This window comes from Montipora foliosa, chromosome 4 (assembly GCF_036669935.1).
Source record: "Montipora foliosa isolate CH-2021 chromosome 4, ASM3666993v2, whole genome shotgun sequence".
NCBI classification, from domain to species: Eukaryota; Metazoa; Cnidaria; class Anthozoa; order Scleractinia; family Acroporidae; genus Montipora; species Montipora foliosa.
In genome coordinates this window covers 15,101,500-15,121,499 of record NC_090872.1, presented here as the reverse complement: position 1 = coordinate 15,121,499, position 20,000 = coordinate 15,101,500, and the positions used below count along the sequence as shown (strand labels likewise).

Below are 20,000 nucleotides of genomic sequence, written 5' to 3'. Positions count from 1 at the left end.
ACAGAAGATAATACTATGAAGTCTTTAAAGACAGCCTCCTCTGATTAAGACACATGCTTCCAAGAAAACGCCTTAACTCGTCACTCGGCAAAGTGCAAAGCAATGTTATTGATGAAAAGACTATTTATTGGGCCTCTAAATTTGGTGAATATTGGGCGGGATCGAATCGAGTGGGTTAAACATACTCGTCTCCTGGGCCGTCACTATTGATGATCGAGTTTCCTGGACACAGTAGCTTATTGACGTAAGAAGAAGTTTTGTAAAGAAACTGAACCTTTAATTAAAGAGGATTTCTTGTTTAGGAAGAGCTTTGCACCGAATGGCTATCTTGCTTGCAGTTTTATGTGGCCTTTTCCGTGATAGCGAAGCTAAGCGAATGCAGAGCAGGTAACTTCCTTAGAAATGCTTCACCGATGAGCGGCAAGATATATTTACAACTTGCTCTGCCACGGTGACATGCCATCTGCTGACGTTTACCGAAATTGCGAGAGGAGCACCTTAAGTTACAGTGTAGGTAAAGGTAAAGTCACTGCTTACGAGCCAGAAGGCCCATCAGGCCGGCGATTATCTCCGGTTTCCGTAGCATGAAGCGACTAGGAGTATTTATATTCCCCCCTGGATGGGATGCCAGTCCATCGCAGGGTTACCCCCAGCATTTCGCTGGTATACCCATTTATACACCTGAGTGGAGAGAGGCACCGAGGGAGTAAAGTGTGTTGCCCAAGAACACAACACAATGTCCCCGGCCAGGGGCCCCTTTCTCGAAAGTCCCGAAAACTTTTCGGGACCGAAAAGCCATCTGTGAAATTGACAACCGCTTGTTTTGGAAAGCCGATCTTTTAACATGTTTTCAAGGTAACAAAAAGAAAAATAACTGTGAAGTTTGACGAATTAAATGCTCTCCGTTCTTGAGTTACAAAGGTAATTGTGACACCCGAAAATGGCCCGTAAAGTTTCGGGACTTTCGAGAAACTGCCCCCAGGTCCCGAACCCGGACCGTTCGCTCCGAAGTGGAGCATACTAACCATGAGGCCACCGAGCCTCCCACCGATCTGCATGAGTGAAGTGCATATTTGGAAAAAAACTTTAATCCATAGCTGTATAAATAACTTTATTCATGAGCTCTCTTCGGGTCAGTAATCCCATTGTGAAACAACCACTCTTTGAATTATCAAAATATGAGTGGTCTTCCGTGAATCTGGATAAATAAATATCAGAAATTAAATGCAAGGTGATGAAGTATTGACAGGCACAAATCACTCACAATTATAATCGACAAAATCTACGAAATAATCACGAAAAAGATCGTGTATTTCATCAACCAAACGCGTCATTTTGCTATTCCCGTCTGGGATACTACTCATTCTTCCTCTGACTGACACCTGAATTTTCTGATTCGTAGTTTATCTATGAATCTGTGTCTGTGATGACATGGTAACGCCTTGCGTTTATAGAAATGTGACGGGCTAATCCTATCACTGACTGGGCCCAGGTCCCATCTTGCTTGGTCAATAAAAAGAAATATCAGTGTATGATGAACACTACGATCGGAAAAACTGTGAAGGACAAAAAACATCAGTGACAGAAACGTAATCAAAGCGGCAAATATTCTTTTTCTTGCCTTTTCTCTTTCAATTCGCAATCATCTTAATTAATTTGATTTGTTTAATTGCAATGTTTGATCAAGAATAAAAAGGTGACTACTGCCGTTAATGCAAAATTCAATTAAGCAGCTGTTTTCGTGGAAACTTAACATGTGTCAACTGGAAAATAAAATATCCCTTTCCTCTTTCACGGGGGCATCAATTCAAAAAAGAAAACTCGTTGTCAAGATATTTTATTTGGTACAAGATGGAAAACATCACTGCTTCGAATTTAACAAACATTACCAACAATATTTCCATTTCAAATGTTGCACACGAGACTCAAGATAAATCAAGCGTGATTTTGTACATGGTAGTCGCAGTTACTAACATCATCGCTTGTCCTTTCACAATTGTACTAAACGTGTTGGTGATAACTGCTGTGAAAAGAAGACCAAGACTTCGGACCAACGCGAACATTACTTTATCTTGTTTAGCAGTGACTGATGCATTAACAGGTCTAACAGCACAGCCCTTTTGTGCCATGTGGCACATGTTCTGGATACTTGGTGACAATTATATTGCTCTTTATGCTGTTTTCGAATATTCTTTTACTCTTCTGGCTCCATGCTCCCTTCTTCATCTTGTGATGGTTGTTTTTGAAAGACTGGTGGCAATCAAATTTCCATTTAGATACCCTTTTATTGTAACAACACAAAACATTAAGTTGGCGGTTTTATTTTGTTGGAGCTACAGTGTATTATTTTGTATGGTGTTGAGGCTCGGTCATAGCACAACGACGTTAGTATCTTTGTGGGCTGCCCATGTTCCTGTCTTCGGTTTTATTTTTATATTCTTTTCTTATGTTATTCTTTATTTTGAGACACGAAAACACCAACGAAAGATCAAAGCTCAACAACTTCCGCAAGAAGAAGTGGAAAGATTCGTGAAAGACAACCGAGCGCTTAAGACAACTGCGTATGTCGTCGGTTCAATTTTTTTGTGTTTGCTACCAGCGTGTGTGTATTATGTGTTTAGGAGTTTTGGAATTCATGTAGTTGGGATATCATACCTAGTAGTTCTGCGGACTTTTCTGATGCTCAACTCGTTTCTTAATCCATTAATTTATTTCTGGAGACAAAAGGAAATGAGGAGGTATCTGTTCAGATTCTCTATAGAAGCTGTACATACTTCTAACTGAAGAACTTTTCCATGTTCTTTCCACGCTTATGGTATTTCGTGATGCACATTTCATAATACATTTGCGAAGAACACGAAAGTCTTTAAAAAGCTACTCATGATACCAAAGATTCTCAAGGAGAGAAAGAGAGATAAATGTCGACAACGAATGCGTTTTTGACCAGAGTAAATGTACTCAGCAAAACATACCTTCAGAGCAACCTTTTAACATGCAATGTCTAATGCAATCATCCAACGAACAGAGACGCAGAGAGAACCGAAGCCAAGGGATCGGAGCAAAAAAGGACCAGACCACACGAGATGTGAAAAGAACTTTCCTCTCATCGTCAGTAAACAGAGGCTTGTACTTCATAGCACCATAGATGGACTCCCCATAATTCACTTTTCATGTGGATTTTGTTATGTGGAGTCTTTTTTAAGGTGTTATCTTGATAGTTTTAAATACGTTTGTTTTTTTTTTTCTTTTTAATTTGCCAAATTGATATACACTCATTGTTCCTTTAAAGTCTTCCAGCCGTGTTTGCTCAGCAGCCAAACTCGGAATGCGTCAAGAATCGTTAAAGTACTATATCATTAGTTTTCGTACCATGTCTCAGTGCAACTTCGTAATAAAGACATGTCCAAGCGTTGCGCTCAAATATGTGGAGGTGACCAAATAAACATAAACCCTAAACATGTTTTATCAGATTCAGCCGCGAAAATGTCAACACTTCGTCAGAACAATGGTAAACAAAAGATGTTCAAGGAAAAACGAGCGAAAATTATAAGCAAGACAAGCAGAATGGAACAAAATAAATATATGAATCGTCGTTCATCATCGTGAAATATATTAATTAAGCATCGTTCAGGAATAGATGATAGCAGAGAATCTCTGCTTTCGGAAACAAATCGAGCCATCTCATTGTCCCACAGTTTTATTTCCTTTCTACTTTAAGCATACTGAGAAGTTCCTTTGAGCACATTCTGCGGTATTTCAGAGAATTAACTACTTTATGACACTTTTTATACAAGCACCTTTTGAGGAAGAAAACTTATTTAATTTATTTCTTTCACTTTCCATTTCAAGTTACAATCATTTTATTGTCATTTGTTTATGACAATGCATGACTTGTAAGCACGCTGTTGTAATGCAAAATTCCATTTAGAAGCTGTTTCCGTCGCAAGTGAACGTATGACGACCGGAGTTGACGTGCTAACAAAATGCTTCCTCGACGAAGTGTGTCAATTAAAGTGGAACGACGATGGCAAGAATTAACAAACATCACCAAAAACATTTCCAACATTTCAAACGTTATACGCAACATCCAAGCCCCGGGAGGAGGGGGGGGGGGACCACCATATATAGTAGGGCAGCGATGATCGTGGGAAATTTTCAAAAATACCCCTAAAAGATACCGGAGTCTTACGAAGGTGGGCGCGGCAACATAAGATTTTTACCCCTAAAAGATACCAGCTAAAAATGAACAAATTTATATTTTTTAAGGATCTTTTATGGCAATAGTTCCAGAGACGAGGCCAATATCCAGCCATCTTGACCGAACAAGCTTGAACAATAAACACCGAAAAAACAAATCTTTGATCTTGCGGGACCAAGCGAGAAATCCCGAGCGGGCAGTATAGATGCGTCTTAAAATATATGCATAATTAAGTACCGTCAACTTTGTCTCGGTCACGCAATTCTATAGACGCTCGGTAAAGTTTTCTCGGGAAGGAGGGTTGTCTCGGGTAATCGAGACCATGTAGATAAGCCCTGAGAAGCCATATGCAACCCTACGGCGCATGTTCTCCTCCAGAGCCTTGGATCCAAGGCTCTGGTGACGAGAATGGAGTTATGGTGAGTTCACCTTGCTTTTAATGCCTTGTGACTGCAATCGAAGCTGTGTTTTTCCTCCAACGAATATGGCCTCAACATCGTGTAAATGTCCATTTATAAAATTGCGTTTGACATGGAAAATCTGTTTAAAAAGATATATAACTTTCCGACTAATCAACGATTTTACAAGGACGATTCCACGAAGCAGCTAATGCCTCTGATCTTCCCCAAATAATCTCCAACCAAAGGAGAAAAATGAGTGTTGGAACGCATTTATAAAGAGCGCAGACCCCACACGGTCACGAATAGTGTTGCTAATGCTGTACCGAGTTAGCCTCTATTTTGGCTCGTCACGAGGAAAGATTGCATCACGAGCCACAAGCAGGTCTTCTTTAGGAGGCTAGTACAGAGTCAACATTAAATTTGTTATTTTTCCACGTATAACCGAAGTAACGACCAACGCAGCTCACGTTAACGCCTCCAGGCGTCTTGTTCGTTGGTTGGTTGGAGATGATTTTGAGAAGATGCAGTAAGTAGGATCAGCGGCATTCATTTCCATATAAGGTCAAACGCAGGTATAATAACTGGTAGCCGAGATCCAGTGAACCAATGAGAAAGCTAGAATTGGATTATCCGAGGTTGAGAATTTCGGGTGGTAAAAAATATTCTTTGCACGGTAACTCTATCAGCAGTATTTTTTAATTTCAAATTTTGCGGAAGTATTTAACGACACAGATTTCCTCTTCGTTCATTTTGATTCAAACATTGTTCAATGTGTCATCGGTCTCAATAATTGTGTTTTCAATGACTCATTTAGGATTATCGATTGGAAAAATATATTTGACAACGCCTGGTGCCTACAAAGGCTGTGAAGTAGGCTGCATATAAGTACGTTTCCTGAGATTTTCGGTCGTGATCAGTATCGAGATGCAGGTTGACCTGAGTGTTCAGAATTCGATCAATCTAACCACTTATATTTCTACCTTCGAAAGAGAAACAAACGATGCCCACGACGTAATTTGGCGCACCTTCAATGTTGTCATTAACATGCAGCATCAGTTTTCGTTTAATGGTTTTTCTGAACGCGATGCTAATAGTTGCCATAAAGAGAAGACCACGACTTCAGAGCAATGCGAACACCATGTTAGCCTGTTTAGCAGTAACAGACGTTTTTACCGGTCTCCTTTCGCAGCCCTCATTTGCGTTGTACAACATATTTTTGTTGCTTGGGACAAGTGATACTGCTGCTGCTGCTGTTGCCGTTCGAGCCTTTTTCTACAATTGCCTTACTGTGCTGTCTACTTGCTCCTGTCTCCATCTTAAGGTGGTGGTTTTTGAGAGAGTGGTGGCAATCAAACTCCTCTGTCGCTGCGCACACATTGTAACCATGCAGAACATAAAGTTGGCTGTTTCATTTTGTTGGATTTTTTGTATCGCGTGCCTTTTAGCCAAAAAACATCTTTTTCAGCCGAATAACAGAATTCGCCTTTTGATTTGCGAAGTTGTTTTGGTTTTATGTGTTATTTTCGTCTCCCTCTCGTATTTTATTCTCTATTTTGAAACACGTCGGCAACAAAGGATGATAAAGAGTCAACAAATACCACAAGAACAGTCACAAAGGTTCCTTAATGAGAGAAAAACACTTAAGACAACTGTGTTAGTAGTAGGTGGTGTTGTGCTATGTTTAGTACCGGGGGCTTTTCATGCCATTCTTTTAGCTCTAGGAATAATTCCTCCAGAAGGAAATTTAGCAATTAGTGCGACTTTTATTATGCTTAACTCTCTTCTCAATCCATTGATTTATTGCTGGCGACAGAAAGAAATCAGAAAGTTTGTATTTAGAAGCTCGGCTAATGCAGTGCGTCCTGTGTCCTATTGATACAGTTCTTGTCGTAGTCAGGGCTAGTAGCACCTTACAGATATGGTTTGTTACCATGCAGTTAATAAATGAAAGGCTTTTATAGAAATCGTATGCGTCATTGGTAAAACAAATAGCGGTTCTCCGACCGGCGGGAACGTGCGCATCGAGCTAGCAGATCGCTCCGTATCTTGAGTCCAACCCTAATCTCTAATTTCTATGGGTGGACTAGGACCGGATGTTTCTTCGCGAAAAAAAGTATGGGGAACGGTGTGGAATTCGAGAGATGACGAGCTTTTCTAACGATTTGGGTGAGGTGGGACAAAGGCCAAACCGGCCAATTTTATAGGCAAACATCTAGGAGTAAAGCAACCAGGACTCTCACGTTGGCATTATCATGGCCTAATTGCTATGCGCGTTTCAAATTTTGTGGAAGCATTTAAGGACATGGATTTCCTCTTTCGTTCATTTTGATTCAAACATTGCTTAATGTGTCACCAGTCTCAATAACTGTGTTTTTAATTATCTTTTAGGAATGTTGAGAAGCTAATTACCGAGTGGGAAAAATAGTCCTTGCACGGTGACTCTATCAGCAGTTTCTTTGTGTGGAGTATTTAACGTTAACGGATTGTTTCAAGTTCGTATTTAGATGGCTCAACACAGTTTTTCCGCGGTCAAGACCGGCGCGGATTTTAAAAACCAAGCAAATATGACAAGTATGGGCGAAAACTTTATTTTCCTTGTGGCAATGGTCTCGGAAATACGGTGTAAATTCGCTTCCGTTATGTGAACATCATGGTGCTTTAGAAGTGAAAATCCATCAGACTGAGCCAAAGGCTGAGCATGCGCATTCGCTCAAAAATGAGACCAAAAGCTGTTGGCCGTTTCACCAAATTTCTCGCAAACCCGTCATTGAATTTTGCAGAAATTTGGAATTAAGATAGTTCTGACTACAAAGGAGTCGTCTATAAAAAATATCAGAAATTTAACGGACAAAAATTTGGGAAAACGAAAAAACGTCTATCAGCGAATTATGAAAAATCCGTCTATGAAAATTTATGATAACAGCTGTTAAAATCGTTTTATTTCAATAAAGTAAGCAAATGCTGCAAAAAACAACTGTGTGAATTTTGCATAAACGAGGAATAATGTTAGCCTGTTTAGCAGCAACAGACGTTTTAACCGGTCTATTTTCGCAGCCCTCATTCATTCAAGTTGTTGCTTGGTACAAGTAATGCTCCTGCTGCCGCAGTTTCGTTTTGTTAGATTTATAGTATCTCATGCACTTTAGCCAAAGAACATATTTTGCAGCCGAATATCACAAGTCGCGTTTTGATTTGTGGTATTGTCATATTATTTTGGTCTCCCTTTAGTACCGGGGGCTTTTCATGCTGTTCTTCTAGGTTTAGCAATCGTTCTGGGATCCAGGAGGAACTTTATCGATTATATTAGCGCGACTTTCATTATGCTCAACTCTCTTCTCAATCCACTGATTTATTGCTGCCGACAGAAAGAAATTAGAAAGTTTGTATTTCGAAGCTCGACCAATACAGTGCGTCCCGTGTCCCACTGATACAGTATTTGTCGTTGTCAATAGCACATTCAAGACATGGTGCAGTTGTTACCAGTTAATAAATGAAAGGCTTTTATAGAAATCGTATACGTCAGTGGTAAAACAAACAGCGGTTCTCCGACCGGCGGGAACGGGCGCATCGAGCAGATGGATCCGTATCTCGAGTCCAACCCTAAATCCCGCATATCTATGGGAACCTAGGACCGGATGTTTCTTAGCCGAAAACAAAAAGGACAGAGAACTGTGTAGAATTCGAGAGACGACAAGCTTTTGGCTAATGTGAGACCAAGGCTAAAACGGCCAATTTTATTGGAAAACCTCTGGGAGAAAACGTGATCTTGGACTGTGAAGTTGATATTTGTTAGGGCGCGTTCGATTCACCGTATTCCGGAATAGGAATACATGGAATAGAAGTTAGAAATCCTTCGTTTTTACGAAGATTCACATTAATATTGTCAAACCTCTGCTAAAATGCTATTTTAAATATAGCTTTATTATCCTTGTTGCCGCAAAACGCCACACATAGTGTTTTAAATCATCACTCCACGTATTCTTATTCCGGAACAGGGTCAATCGAACGCACCCTTAATATTGTTGATATTGTCTTCAGCGTGAGACGGAAAACAATAACTTGGACACTTATGAGGAAAGTGCCTTACACGGAGCCACCGTGTCAGCCATCGTGTTGAGACGCGGTTCTTATGTTTTAACGTGCGAGCGTGCCGTGTGCGTGCGTTCACCTTAGTGACTGTTTCCCCCTGGAGGATCACATATACATTGACTAATCAAGGATCCTACATGTGGAGTGTTTTTGCGTGCCTTTCGAAGCCTTTCGAAGGATTTGGCTGAGGTAGGCAAAAATGGCCGTTTTTATAGGGAAACGTCTAGGAGTTAAATTACAAATAGGGCTCTCGCTTTCGAATTATAGGTGGCAAAATCGAGGTACACGAATAAACGAATTACTCATTTCTTTACGTCATCTTTGCTCGCTTGGGAGAGAAAACACGCGGCTAAGATTTCAACGGTGGAGCATATTAGCCGACTATGTCCACTCAAATTTCGGCAAAGCAATTTGATAATTGAAAAGCTCTCTTATACGGTTTTTCTTTGCTGAAGTCATTGTTTACAATGTCTCATTAACATACGAGTTTGCTGATAGAAGGCATTATGTTATTCACAAATTGGCTTCAAATGGTAAAAGAACGTGTTTAACTTAGTAAAATGTCCAACTTTAAGCCTTTTGGCTTTGATAACGAACGAGTTATTAGCCATTAAAAACTGATAAATTCGTGGTGCATTTTTCTCCATTAATTCTCAGGTGTCATTTTGGTCAGCGTTTCTTATGTTGTCAGTTGCTTCCTCTTTCCTTTTATCATCATCATCATCTTCATCCTCATCGTCTTCTAAACTGCACAACAGTGTATCGTTTTCATAAGTTGGAAAAAAGTATCTGAAAACAGCAACCACAAACAACCAATGAGCACAACATGTAGCTTCCAAATCCGGTGTCCTAGCGAATGTGGAACTCCCCCCCCCCCCCCCATCTCGGTACAGATCCGTTAGCGGATTTGGATCCCCCAATACAGCTTGTTGAACTGTTTATCCGCGAGGTAGAGTGGGGAAACTGACCGATACCATACGGCATAAATCTTTGCGAAAAAGACCAGATCAGTTAATTTTGGAGGAAATGAATAAGTTGTTACGTACAGTGATGAAAGAAAAAAGAAAAAAAACTCACTGCGGCTGATCCCACAAAGAGTTCTGATCGGGAAGAGTAAGGTGTTGTTCTTTCTTCATATGCTCAAGCACTGCCAGTCTTGAAGGGAAGTTCTCTTGACACTTGACACAGTTATTCTTGTACACCTGTGAGAAATAACATGCAAAGCATACGCGTCTAACTTAGTCTCAATTGGACAGTCCATTCACAACGATACTTAAAAACCGCCCGACGATGGCTACAAAATACATCTGCTTTTAACGACAACAATTTTTATTCATCCATATTTGACGAAAACAGTTGTTTACAAAACGGGAGGGAGGGAGAAAGCTAATGAAGTCACAGAAGATGATAATTTAATAACAGCTCATATACCATGATAGCTCAGCCAATCAAAACTTTAGAATTGTATTATCCAATGATCTATCTTTTAATAAGTAACAATTATTCCATGAGCGCGCATTGGATATGAGATGGTAAATAGCCAAAACCAGTCTCATATCTAATAAGCGCAAATTGAATAAATGTTTTACTAAATTTTCATTAAATTCTGAACGATTGGACTCATTAGAAATAAAGGCCATATTTTATTGAATTATTCGGTTTTTTTTTCTATATTAGGTCATAAAATATATGAGCTGATAACCGAGAGAAACTAAAGTGTGAGATAATATAAACGTGAAACACTTGCTTAAAACATTTCAAACGCCACGCAAAATCACTGAGCCACTTCAACTGACTAACGCCACGTTCACTACAGAGTTTATAGTCCTCATTGAGGTGATCTTCCAAAAAATTAACTTCAACCAACTCGACCCTTTTTTCACTTGCTTGATTCTGCTATCAAACAACTCGACCCTTGATTGACTCGCTTGATTCTGCTATTTAACAATAAGATTATGAGCTCGAGATTTTTATGAGGTGATAGTTGATGAGGCCGAAGGCCAAAGGAAAATGCTGTTTTTTTAATTTCTTTATTGAAACAGATTTTCTTGACACACGCTCATATTTCCTACCAACCAGTCAAAACGTGTGTCTGACAATACATAACCAATCAAAATTCGTGTGATGTCACAGCCGTGTTCCATACTCTCATCTAAACACAGTTATTGACCAATGAGGGGGCGCGTACTATCCTAATTATTTTATTATAGCGAATAGCATACAAAGGCAAGTCACCAAGAACGCTGGTTTCTCCACCCTGCTTTGTAAAAGACTTAACAACCAAAAATCCTTCGATTCGCTTTGACGAAGGGTAAACGCACGAAACGTCAACTTTTTCATGCCCTGCGATGGCCAATTTATTACAATCAACGCATGTAATTCAAACAAATTTCCGTGCATTCAATACTGTTTAACTTCGATCACTTTAATTGTAACCACTGCTCATAGGCTAAAATTACATTCCCCGTTAAGTCTGACGTCAGTTTCAAGGAATTAACTACTTAACGCGTTTGATGAGTCTTTTTATGATTCTTGAAGTTGCAAAATGTAGATAAAAAAATTGCTTTTCATCTCAAGTTACAATTACTGATATATTGATTACTTTTTCGTAGGCTACTTGAATCAGCGATATAAGCTCCTAAATTTCTCAGTGGAATAACATCTTTTAAAAGCACACTTAATTAACATTTCATTTAGCGGCTTTTTTCGTAAAGATTCGACACGTGTCGAGTGGGAAAATATTACAAAAAAACACTTGTTTCCTTCATGTGCGAAGAATAAAATGATTAAAGTCTTCATTCTTATTGACTAATTGCTAAAGAATCATAAAAGAAACCGTGATGACACCAACATATTTCACTTCTTTCTCTTCAAGATGGTAAACATCTCTGCTTCGAATTTCACAATCATAGGCGACAAGACTTCTACTTCTCCGATAACTGGCACGTCACTCGATACATCAGAACTTATTTTGTACATCATCGTCGCCACCACAAACTGCGTGTCTTGTCCTTTCACAGTGCTACTGAACATCTCGGTGATAATTGCCATAAAAAGAAGACCCACACTACAGACCAATGCGAACTTCATTTTAGCCTGTTTAGCAGTGACTGACGCGTTAACAGGTCTTGTAGCCCAGCCCTTTTGTGCTGTATACAGCATATTAAGGGCACTTAATGTCGACAATCGCATTTCCTTCTTGGGTTTCCGATTTGCCATGAGCATTCTGGTTCCTTCTTCCCTTCTTCATCTTGTGATGGTTGTTTTCGAAAGACTGGTGGCAATCAAATTTCCATTTCGCTACCCGTACGTTGTAAAAACGCGAAACATTAAGTTCGTTGTACTTTTCAGTTGGGTGTACGGTGTAGTATACGGTATGGTGTTGCATCTTGGTGATAACACAACTACGTTGCACTTTCTCTGGCTTTCTCACCTTCCTGTTTTGACTTTTGTTTTCATATTCTTTTCATATGTTACCTTGTATTTTGAAACACGAAGACACCAGCGGAACATTAAAACACAACAGCTACCGCAAGGAGAAGTGGAAAGATTCCGTAAAGACAACCGAGCGCTTAAGACAACTGTGTATGTAGTCGGTTCAATTGGTTTGTGTTTGGTACCCGTCGGTATTTACAGCGTATTTAGGGGTTTCGGAATCCATCTAGTTGTGGAAACATACCGAGAAATGATACGGACTTTTCTAATGCTTAACTCGTTTCTTAATCCATTGATTTACTGCTGGAGACAAAGAGAACTGAGGAGGTATCTGTTAAGATGCTCATTCCAAGGAGTAAATCCCTTCAATTGACAATTGCTCAAAGAAACAGGATTCTTGAATCATTTCATTCCCAAGATTGAAGCATTCATTCTCCTAACCAGGTCATAGCAATTTGGTGTTATATCAAGATCACACCTCTTAAACTGATTATTATCTTCATTCAATACCTGTCTGACTGACATTTCATTAAAATTGTGAGGAGAATTTACATGCTGGTCAATCCTAGCTGTCAATGGGTTAAAGGGGCTCTGTCACGAAATTTCATAGCCAAACATTCAGCGGCTGTGAACTGGCAACCAAATTAATCGAAACGTAAAAAATAACTACTTAAAACACTGAGGGAAGTTTTGAATAAAGCAGCAAATGCAAAAGGCGGTAGTGTTTTGTTAGAAGTTGTGATGTCATTGTGACGTAACCACGTGACCCCAGTTTAAATAGGGGCGTATCTACCAAAAAGTGCTCAGTACACCTATAGTGGTTTCGAGTTCAATTAGGAGTTTTCAAGTTACATTTATCAAATAGTTTCAAACGGTGTCAGAGTTTAGTAAGAAGCGATATTAAAGAGGTAGGTATCCAAGTATTCTCGGATCGTTAGTCTACACTTGGGATACCCGCGGCACAACCGTAGGCATGGACAAAATTGAAGAAAATTAAAATGAATTGCAATTGTGTTCAGCCTAACAGTTTTCCAAAGTTTTTCTCCGTTGTTCGTAAAAGGGATTCAAGGTTAACGTTAAGTTGCGAGGCGAGTAGGAGTGACACACAGCCCCTTTAAATACCGAAGAGCTCGGTCAACCAAAGATAATTGACAACCCGCTACCGGCCCCTGAGAATTGCCTACCCTTGCAATGTTGACAGCCAAAAGGGAGAGAGTCACAACCTGGTAACCTCACGTGATTCAAGGCAACGAACTTGAAGCAACTACGCACGCGCAAAGAAAACTACAACTCGTGCTATGAACCAATGAAAGAAACAATAAAAAGCTCTTAAAAATCATCGCTCCGATAAAATAACTAAACAATAAAAAGTAAATAAAGAAAATGAAAACAAAGGGAAACTGGTCAATACACAGCTTTGCTCGCAAAGACCTTAAATTAACTCCAGCTTCAATGCCATGGTCATTCCTAAAAGCCGTTTAGAGGGAGAATCTTCAATCGCTCTGGGTGCTTGTTGTACATTTTTACTGGATCGAAGATCGATCTGTTCTCAGTTCCATATCAAATCTTACTGATAACCGCCACCATTTGAAGGCATCACATAAATCTGAAATGTATAGATTTAGACCTACCTGTCTTCTGATGTAGTTCACAATTTTTACTTGGTGGTAGAAATCCAGCCCTATATCATTGTTCAAACAACAAATGTTAACTGATAATTGATTGTACCAAAAGCCGTTGGCAATTTTTCCTTTGTGGTATAATGTAAAAAGAAAAACCGTACAAGACAAAAAGTCTTTTGACTGAGTAAGTGATGCAAAACGTAAAAAAGAGAAATGGGTCATTTTTGAACACATAAATTCAGTGAAAAAGCTTTTATCGGCATAGGTGTTATTCACGATAGCCGCCATGTTGGTTTTCAAATTGTCATGCAAATTAGCCATGTGTTATGCTGGGGGGCAAACATTGGAAAAAAAGGCAAATTGCGGAAAACCGGCTCGTCGAAATATTGAATAACATTGCTAAAAGTACATTTTAGAATTCAGAATTACCTAAGTACCTTTTATACTAATTTTATATCTTTTGATTACCTTTGCCATTTTGACTTTTACTCCGTTATCTTCGTTATCATTTTTCACTAAAAAAACATCGAAGTAACTTGTGTAAGCATTCTATTTTACTACTTAGATGATAAACATTCAATGAACGTGAAACGAATCATCTGTGTGGCTAAGGTGTTCGTTATAACCTCTCGAACTTGTGTTGTTTGCCCCCTCAGAAGTGTGTAGCTAATTTGCATGATAAAGGCAAATCCAACATGGCGGCCATCGTGAATAAGGCAGCCTCCAGCTTATGGGCGAGTTCTGATGACGTCGTTAACATACGAATTGCATACAGAAATCGACAGAAGGCATCGTGTTATAAAAAAGAAAATTACTTCAAAAGTTACAAGAACTTGTAAATCTTGGTTGTGTCGGCAAATTTCAGCTTTTTGGCCTCAATAATAGGCGAGATATTGGCCAACAAGAAACTGACAACTTATCAGGAGGCAAACTGAACAGCATACATTACTTGTCCCCTTCATTAAAGCAATATTACTGAATGATTGCTGGGTGTATCTTGCTTAAGTTATCAGAGATAAGTAATTACGAAATGTTCTTTCAATATTAAATGTTTTCCCTTGGCTGACCAATTACATGCTAATGAGGCAACTCGCCTGTAGGCCTACAATCCAAGCTAAAATAGACTGTTCACAGTCCCCTTATTTTATCGTTTGATCGGCGGGTGGGTGGGAGGAGTGGAGGGGTAAAAAAAGTCTTGGGACACCTTCAAAATGCGCGAAAAAAAACCCTTCAATTATAGCTGTACCTCATATTTTATAATAAAATAATTCTTCTCCTAGCGGCCTCTCAACTGCTCCTCACCACCGAAGCAATGTTGAAATCAACTGTAGCTTTTCAGAATGTTTTCAGGTTTCAGATCAACACCGTGAGGAGCGGGATGGGAGGGAGGGGGGAAGGGAGAGAAGGTTGCTCGCATGCGTTGCCTTTGAAACCGCTGGTGCAGGATTGTGGTTTTTACTAGCGACACAATCGTAAGCAAGAACAATAAACACTGATGTATTGACCTGTCGTTAATAGGGGACACTTGTCCTAACAAAAGTTGCCATTGTGCGTAGCAGTTTAGCCCCGTAGCCACGTAGCCACAAATTACAAGCAATCAATAAACTCACCCAGAGAGCGTTTGGTGGCTAAAAAATCAAACGAATGTTCATCCTGCAACAACAACAAAAATGCTGAAGTTTTCATGATTATTCTGAACACCAAAAAAAACAAGCTGTTTTCCAGTAGAGGCAAGTGAAGTGGGTTTAAAATGGTGGGGCAAAATCTTGTGCAGGCAGGCGCGTAGCGTGGTCATTTTTTCAAGTACGCACAAGTACATATGATCTAGAAACCTAAGTAAACTGAGCGAAAAAAATTGCGTTCTTTATTTCTTGTCGAAATAGTTGTGTGAATACAAGCAAAGAACAAAGCGTCTTGCCCTTATTTTGAGCAAACTTGGTGCAAACAAAACATTGTTTTGGTTGTGCTAGCGTGACTGGAATTGTCAAGAACGTTCTCGGAACCTCGCTCCTTTGTCACGAACGTTCTTGGAACGTTGCTCCTTTGTAACCTCGCCTTTTTGTTGCACGCTGGCCAAACAACACTGCATTGTTAGTGCAAAAAGAAAGGTACAATGCAAAACTAAGTTAGAACATGGTATAGCTTTTGTTTTAGTTTTTAGAATTTAATCAAAGTGGTGCTTTCATCACGAAATCTTGGTTGCGTACAAGTAAAATGTTAAGGATAGAAACAATTGCTAAAAATTTCAAAATTTTCTGGTCACTTCAAGTACACACGTGCGTATATGCATATAGGACGCTACGCGCCTGGCAGGGAGAGAAAAGGATGGACAGAGTGACAAGGGGACGGAAAACATGTGATATTCAGATTACCCATTCCTTTGGGAGCTTTCCCGTTTTCGCAAGGAACATACAGACGCTATGTAAATTGAGGCAGGACAAAATGTATACAGCTTACTCTGAATGCACATAAGAAGAATTCCTTTGGGCTAACAATTTAGGCTAACACTTTGAGTGACGGTCAGCAACCCACCAACCGCGTGCAAAGTCGTGTATAGGAGAATACAAGGGAAAAGAGTAAGTCAGGATTATTTCTTCATAATACTTAATACATTACTGGGGGATACACGAAGTACTTAGCGATCAAGGATTTGCTTCACTGAAAATAGACAATCCAGACGAGTACTACTGCGGTTTGAACTGCTTTGCTTTAGGGGTGGGGAGGATGAGGTTAGTATAAAATACTGTACCTTTATGTGCTGAAGAGCTTGATTTGTAGAAGTATAAGATTCATCACAAAACAGACAAACTGTTGGTGGCAAATCACCTTTCCAGTCATCCCAGTCTCTGAGAATGCACACAGCAAAGAAATTAAAATACTTGTAATAAAGATTAAAGAAAACAATAGACATTGTATTTGCATGGGTCATTAATGATAAAAAATAATGATGGCGATCTACAATATTTTGTATGTGTATTTCCAGCACACAGCAAACTTTTTTGACTTACAAATGTACGTGTTCATGATGACAGTGATGTTATAATGATAATAGACCTAAATCGCTTGTACACTTTTTTCCCAATACAGATCATGTGATAATACTCAGGAGATTAGATCCCTTGTCTTGTTTATTTAAAAGAGTGCATGCACTCTTTTTAATGAAACAAAACAAAGGACCAAATGTCCTGAGTATCGTCATATGATCTGAATTAGGAAAACAAAATATACAAGCGCATTAAGTCTATTGAAATAAGAACAAGGGCAAAATGTCTTGCCTCTTGGAAATTTTTCAGAACACATTTAAGCGTCTTTATTAATCAAAATTTGCCTGATGCAAAAACTAAACCAGTTCATCTACTGTTGTTTAACACAAACCAAGCAGCATTTTCTCAGTGTACATGGGCCATGATGTTGCGTTACCGATATTGCAACAGACTGGACTCTACTTTACGGCCATTAAGCTCACATGATTTTACAGTAACACATGTTTTTTTGGGTATTCATAATGTATGGTTTACTAGGGTGTTTTTAAGGGCCTTTTTCAAATTGCAAGTGTGTATTTTTGTGACTTTAAATCTATGTACCTGACAAGGCTGGACAAGGTACCTAAGTAATTTTGATTTCGTTATCCTATATCTGGCGTTTTAGTTAGAAAGGGATTTGTTTTCAATAAATTCCTGAAAATCCAAGCATTGTTGACTGATTGGTTCATTGACCCATCGGGGTCCACATGAAACAATGGTTTTCTTACTCTTCATCTGCATTGTGATAATGTCTTGTTTCTTCATCTTCTTCCATTTCGTTTTGTATGTCTTCCCATGTTTTCCCTAACTCCTGTCCATTGAAAACATTAACAAAAACCAGTTGCACTTCATTTTCCAATTAAATTTAAGAAAAGGAAAAAAAGAAAAACGTTTCGCTTGCATCATATTTTAAACCAAGGATTAAAAGTTACACCCTTTGAATGGAACAGAAATATCTCCGAGATATAAATAAATGACTCATTAATAATTTTCGAGGATATTCCCTATCCTATGAAAAGGCCATAGTTTTCAGGCATCTGAATTATATAAATGTATTGTGCAACACAGGTTTTCTTGTAAAGTGAGAGTTAGGACAATGTGCAAGACAGTGAGCCATGGGAACCATGACTGCAAGTAATGCGAGCCATGGCTGCAAGTAATGCGAGCCATGACTGCAAGTAATGCGAGCCATGGCTTCAAGTAATGCAAGCCATGACTGCAAGTAATGCGAGCCATGACTGCAAGTAATGCGAGCCATGGCTGCAAGTTATGCGAGCCATGACTGCAAGCCATGCGAGTCAACACGCGAGTCACACAGTTATGAAAAGCTAACCGTTTTAAAATGGGTGCTTAGACTTAATAACAGTTTATCAGCGCTATTTGAAATAGGCGCTTAGACTTAAATGCGAAATTCGCATGGCTTGCTGGCTCGCAGATTGTCCAGCCCTGTAAAGTGACCTCTAACTGAAATCTGCTTATTGCTGAATGCAGAAAGAAGTCCACAAAATGATGTAAATCCTACTTTCTAGAACTGCCTAAAAGAATTGCTTTTCTTTGTCCCCAGCAGTTCTAGTTTCTGGCAGCCACATCATTTCGCTGACAATTTATGTAATTTTTTTTGGCTAATGGTGTGCTGGATGAAAAGCCAGTCAGCAAAAAAAACCCACACAATTATTGAAATTTGAGCAGTGTTTTCACCTCAACCCTTGCATTAAAATGATATAACAAAACCATATAGCTCATAAATGTAATGCAGTATCCCATTCCTCTGGAAACTAAACTCAACTTAAATCTTACCAGATAATTTATAACATAAAATCTATCATATTGTTTATTCTTTGGATTGATTTTCTTGTGTTGCTTTTTCCTCATATGATCCTTGAGTGCTGTTCTGTCTTTGAATAACTTCTCACAAAACAAACACTGTAGGCTGCAACAAATTCAAGAAAACTACAGTTAACAAAGCATGCAGCTGAAGCAAAAGCAACCCCTACCAAAATCCTTAACTTTCTTGAAACTTATGTTTGATGACATTGAAACATTTTTGTCAAGTGTTTCTTTTAGTCTGTAATATTAACGTGCACTTCAGAGTGAGATGTTAGCAAACATTCACTGTTTTTGTATTGTGCAACAAAAAAGTGACAAATAAGTCATCTAAAACTTAATTAACCAATGCGGCATTTGGGCCACAAAGTGTGCTCTCAAAACCAATGTGCATGGTGTGTTGGATTTTGTTGCAGCATTGTTCATGGCATGTTGAGCAATTTGCTCAGGAGTCAGTTTTGGGTTTGGTTCATTAGCCTTTTCCGGCACCCTAACCTCCCCCTTTCCACTAATTTTCTGTGTGTGACAGGTGTCCCCTGTCCCCTCCCCCCACCCTTCCACATTAGAGCTCATGGTTGGGTTACCAGGATTTACCACCCTCGGAGGCAGTCTCCATCTCACAGCTGGCTGTCATTAGTGATCCTATCCCTAACCCTCTACATTGCAACACAGTTATGCGCAAATCAACTTGAAACTTCAACATCCCCCCCCCCCTTCCCAGGCAAAGTTTCTGAACTTTTGAAGATAAGATCGTTCAAATTCCCGCCCCCTCGGGCCAAAATGGTGTTCAAATGCCCCACCCTATCATTGGATTTGTTTGTCATACCCTACTGAAGAACAGTCGTCGTTGGCTCCTGTTGTCTTTAATAAAGACCTTTTGAAGACCTTTTTTGTGAGCCAATCATTCACAAATGCTACATTTCTTCCTTTTAACTCTCCTATCTCGTCCAAACACGTGTTTTATAGATGTTAGCGACTCCGGCGCCCAAAAAAAAAATCATTATTTTGAAACCTTACACTTCCGGTTCAATTTTCCCCACCCCCCAAGCACAGAGGACTATAATAATAATAATAATAATAATAATAATAATAATATAATAATAATAATTTATAATTATTACTGTATTATTTTTGCCACTTGCCTAACCTTACCCCTATGATTGCTATGTAGTAGTAGATCCTTAATTTGCTTTTCACTAAATTATGCTATTTCTTTATAAACTTTCTATGCAGAATCTCCTAACAACGGCTTACCTGTTTAATTTCTCTTCCAAAAGATCAAGAAACTCATTCACATTCACTGACAAAAAAAATCAATTATTTTTTTCTTTTACATTCATGTACAAATTTAATGATAATTAACTTTAAAACATGAAACATGTACATCATAGCCCTGTTTTTTTCACTT

General features: G+C 39.1%; 3 protein-coding genes across 4 annotated transcripts in view; 1 reads left to right on the top strand and 2 right to left on the bottom strand.

Annotated features, from left to right (window-relative positions):
* LOC137999996 (WD repeat-containing protein 82-like) overlaps positions 1–20,000 on the bottom strand; it is a 169,404-nt gene that overhangs the window by 73,244 nt on the left and 76,160 nt on the right. The window lies entirely within an intron of this gene.
* Positions 1,820–3,549, top strand: LOC137999024 (histamine H2 receptor-like). Its single transcript, XM_068844852.1, has one exon. The coding sequence runs from the start codon at positions 1,852–1,854 to the stop codon at positions 2,782–2,784; it is 933 nt and encodes a 310-aa protein (XP_068700953.1). The 5' UTR covers positions 1,820–1,851; the 3' UTR covers positions 2,785–3,549.
* The window catches only part of LOC137999991 (zinc finger protein 277-like), a 16,411-nt gene continuing 5,525 nt past the window's right edge, over positions 9,115–20,000 (bottom strand). For both annotated transcript variants that reach the window (XM_068846054.1, XM_068846053.1), the window contains exons 7-14: positions 19,847–19,892; positions 18,566–18,698; positions 17,497–17,579; positions 16,495–16,591; positions 15,356–15,398; positions 13,755–13,804; positions 9,766–9,890; positions 9,115–9,477 (exon numbers count right to left, since the gene is read on the bottom strand). In XM_068846054.1, coding sequence (XP_068702155.1) covers positions 9,342–9,477; positions 9,766–9,890; positions 13,755–13,804; positions 15,356–15,398; positions 16,495–16,591; positions 17,497–17,579; positions 18,566–18,698; positions 19,847–19,892 — 713 coding nt within the window. In that variant the 3' untranslated portion in view covers positions 9,115–9,341. The remainder of the gene's footprint in view (positions 9,478–9,765; positions 9,891–13,754; positions 13,805–15,355; positions 15,399–16,494; positions 16,592–17,496; positions 17,580–18,565; positions 18,699–19,846; positions 19,893–20,000) is intronic.

Bases quoted from the DNA above. Each gene is read 5' to 3' on its own strand.
- LOC137999024 (XM_068844852.1), top strand. From the start codon at position 1,852: ATGGAAAACATCACTGCTTCGAATTTAACAAACATTACCAACAATATT.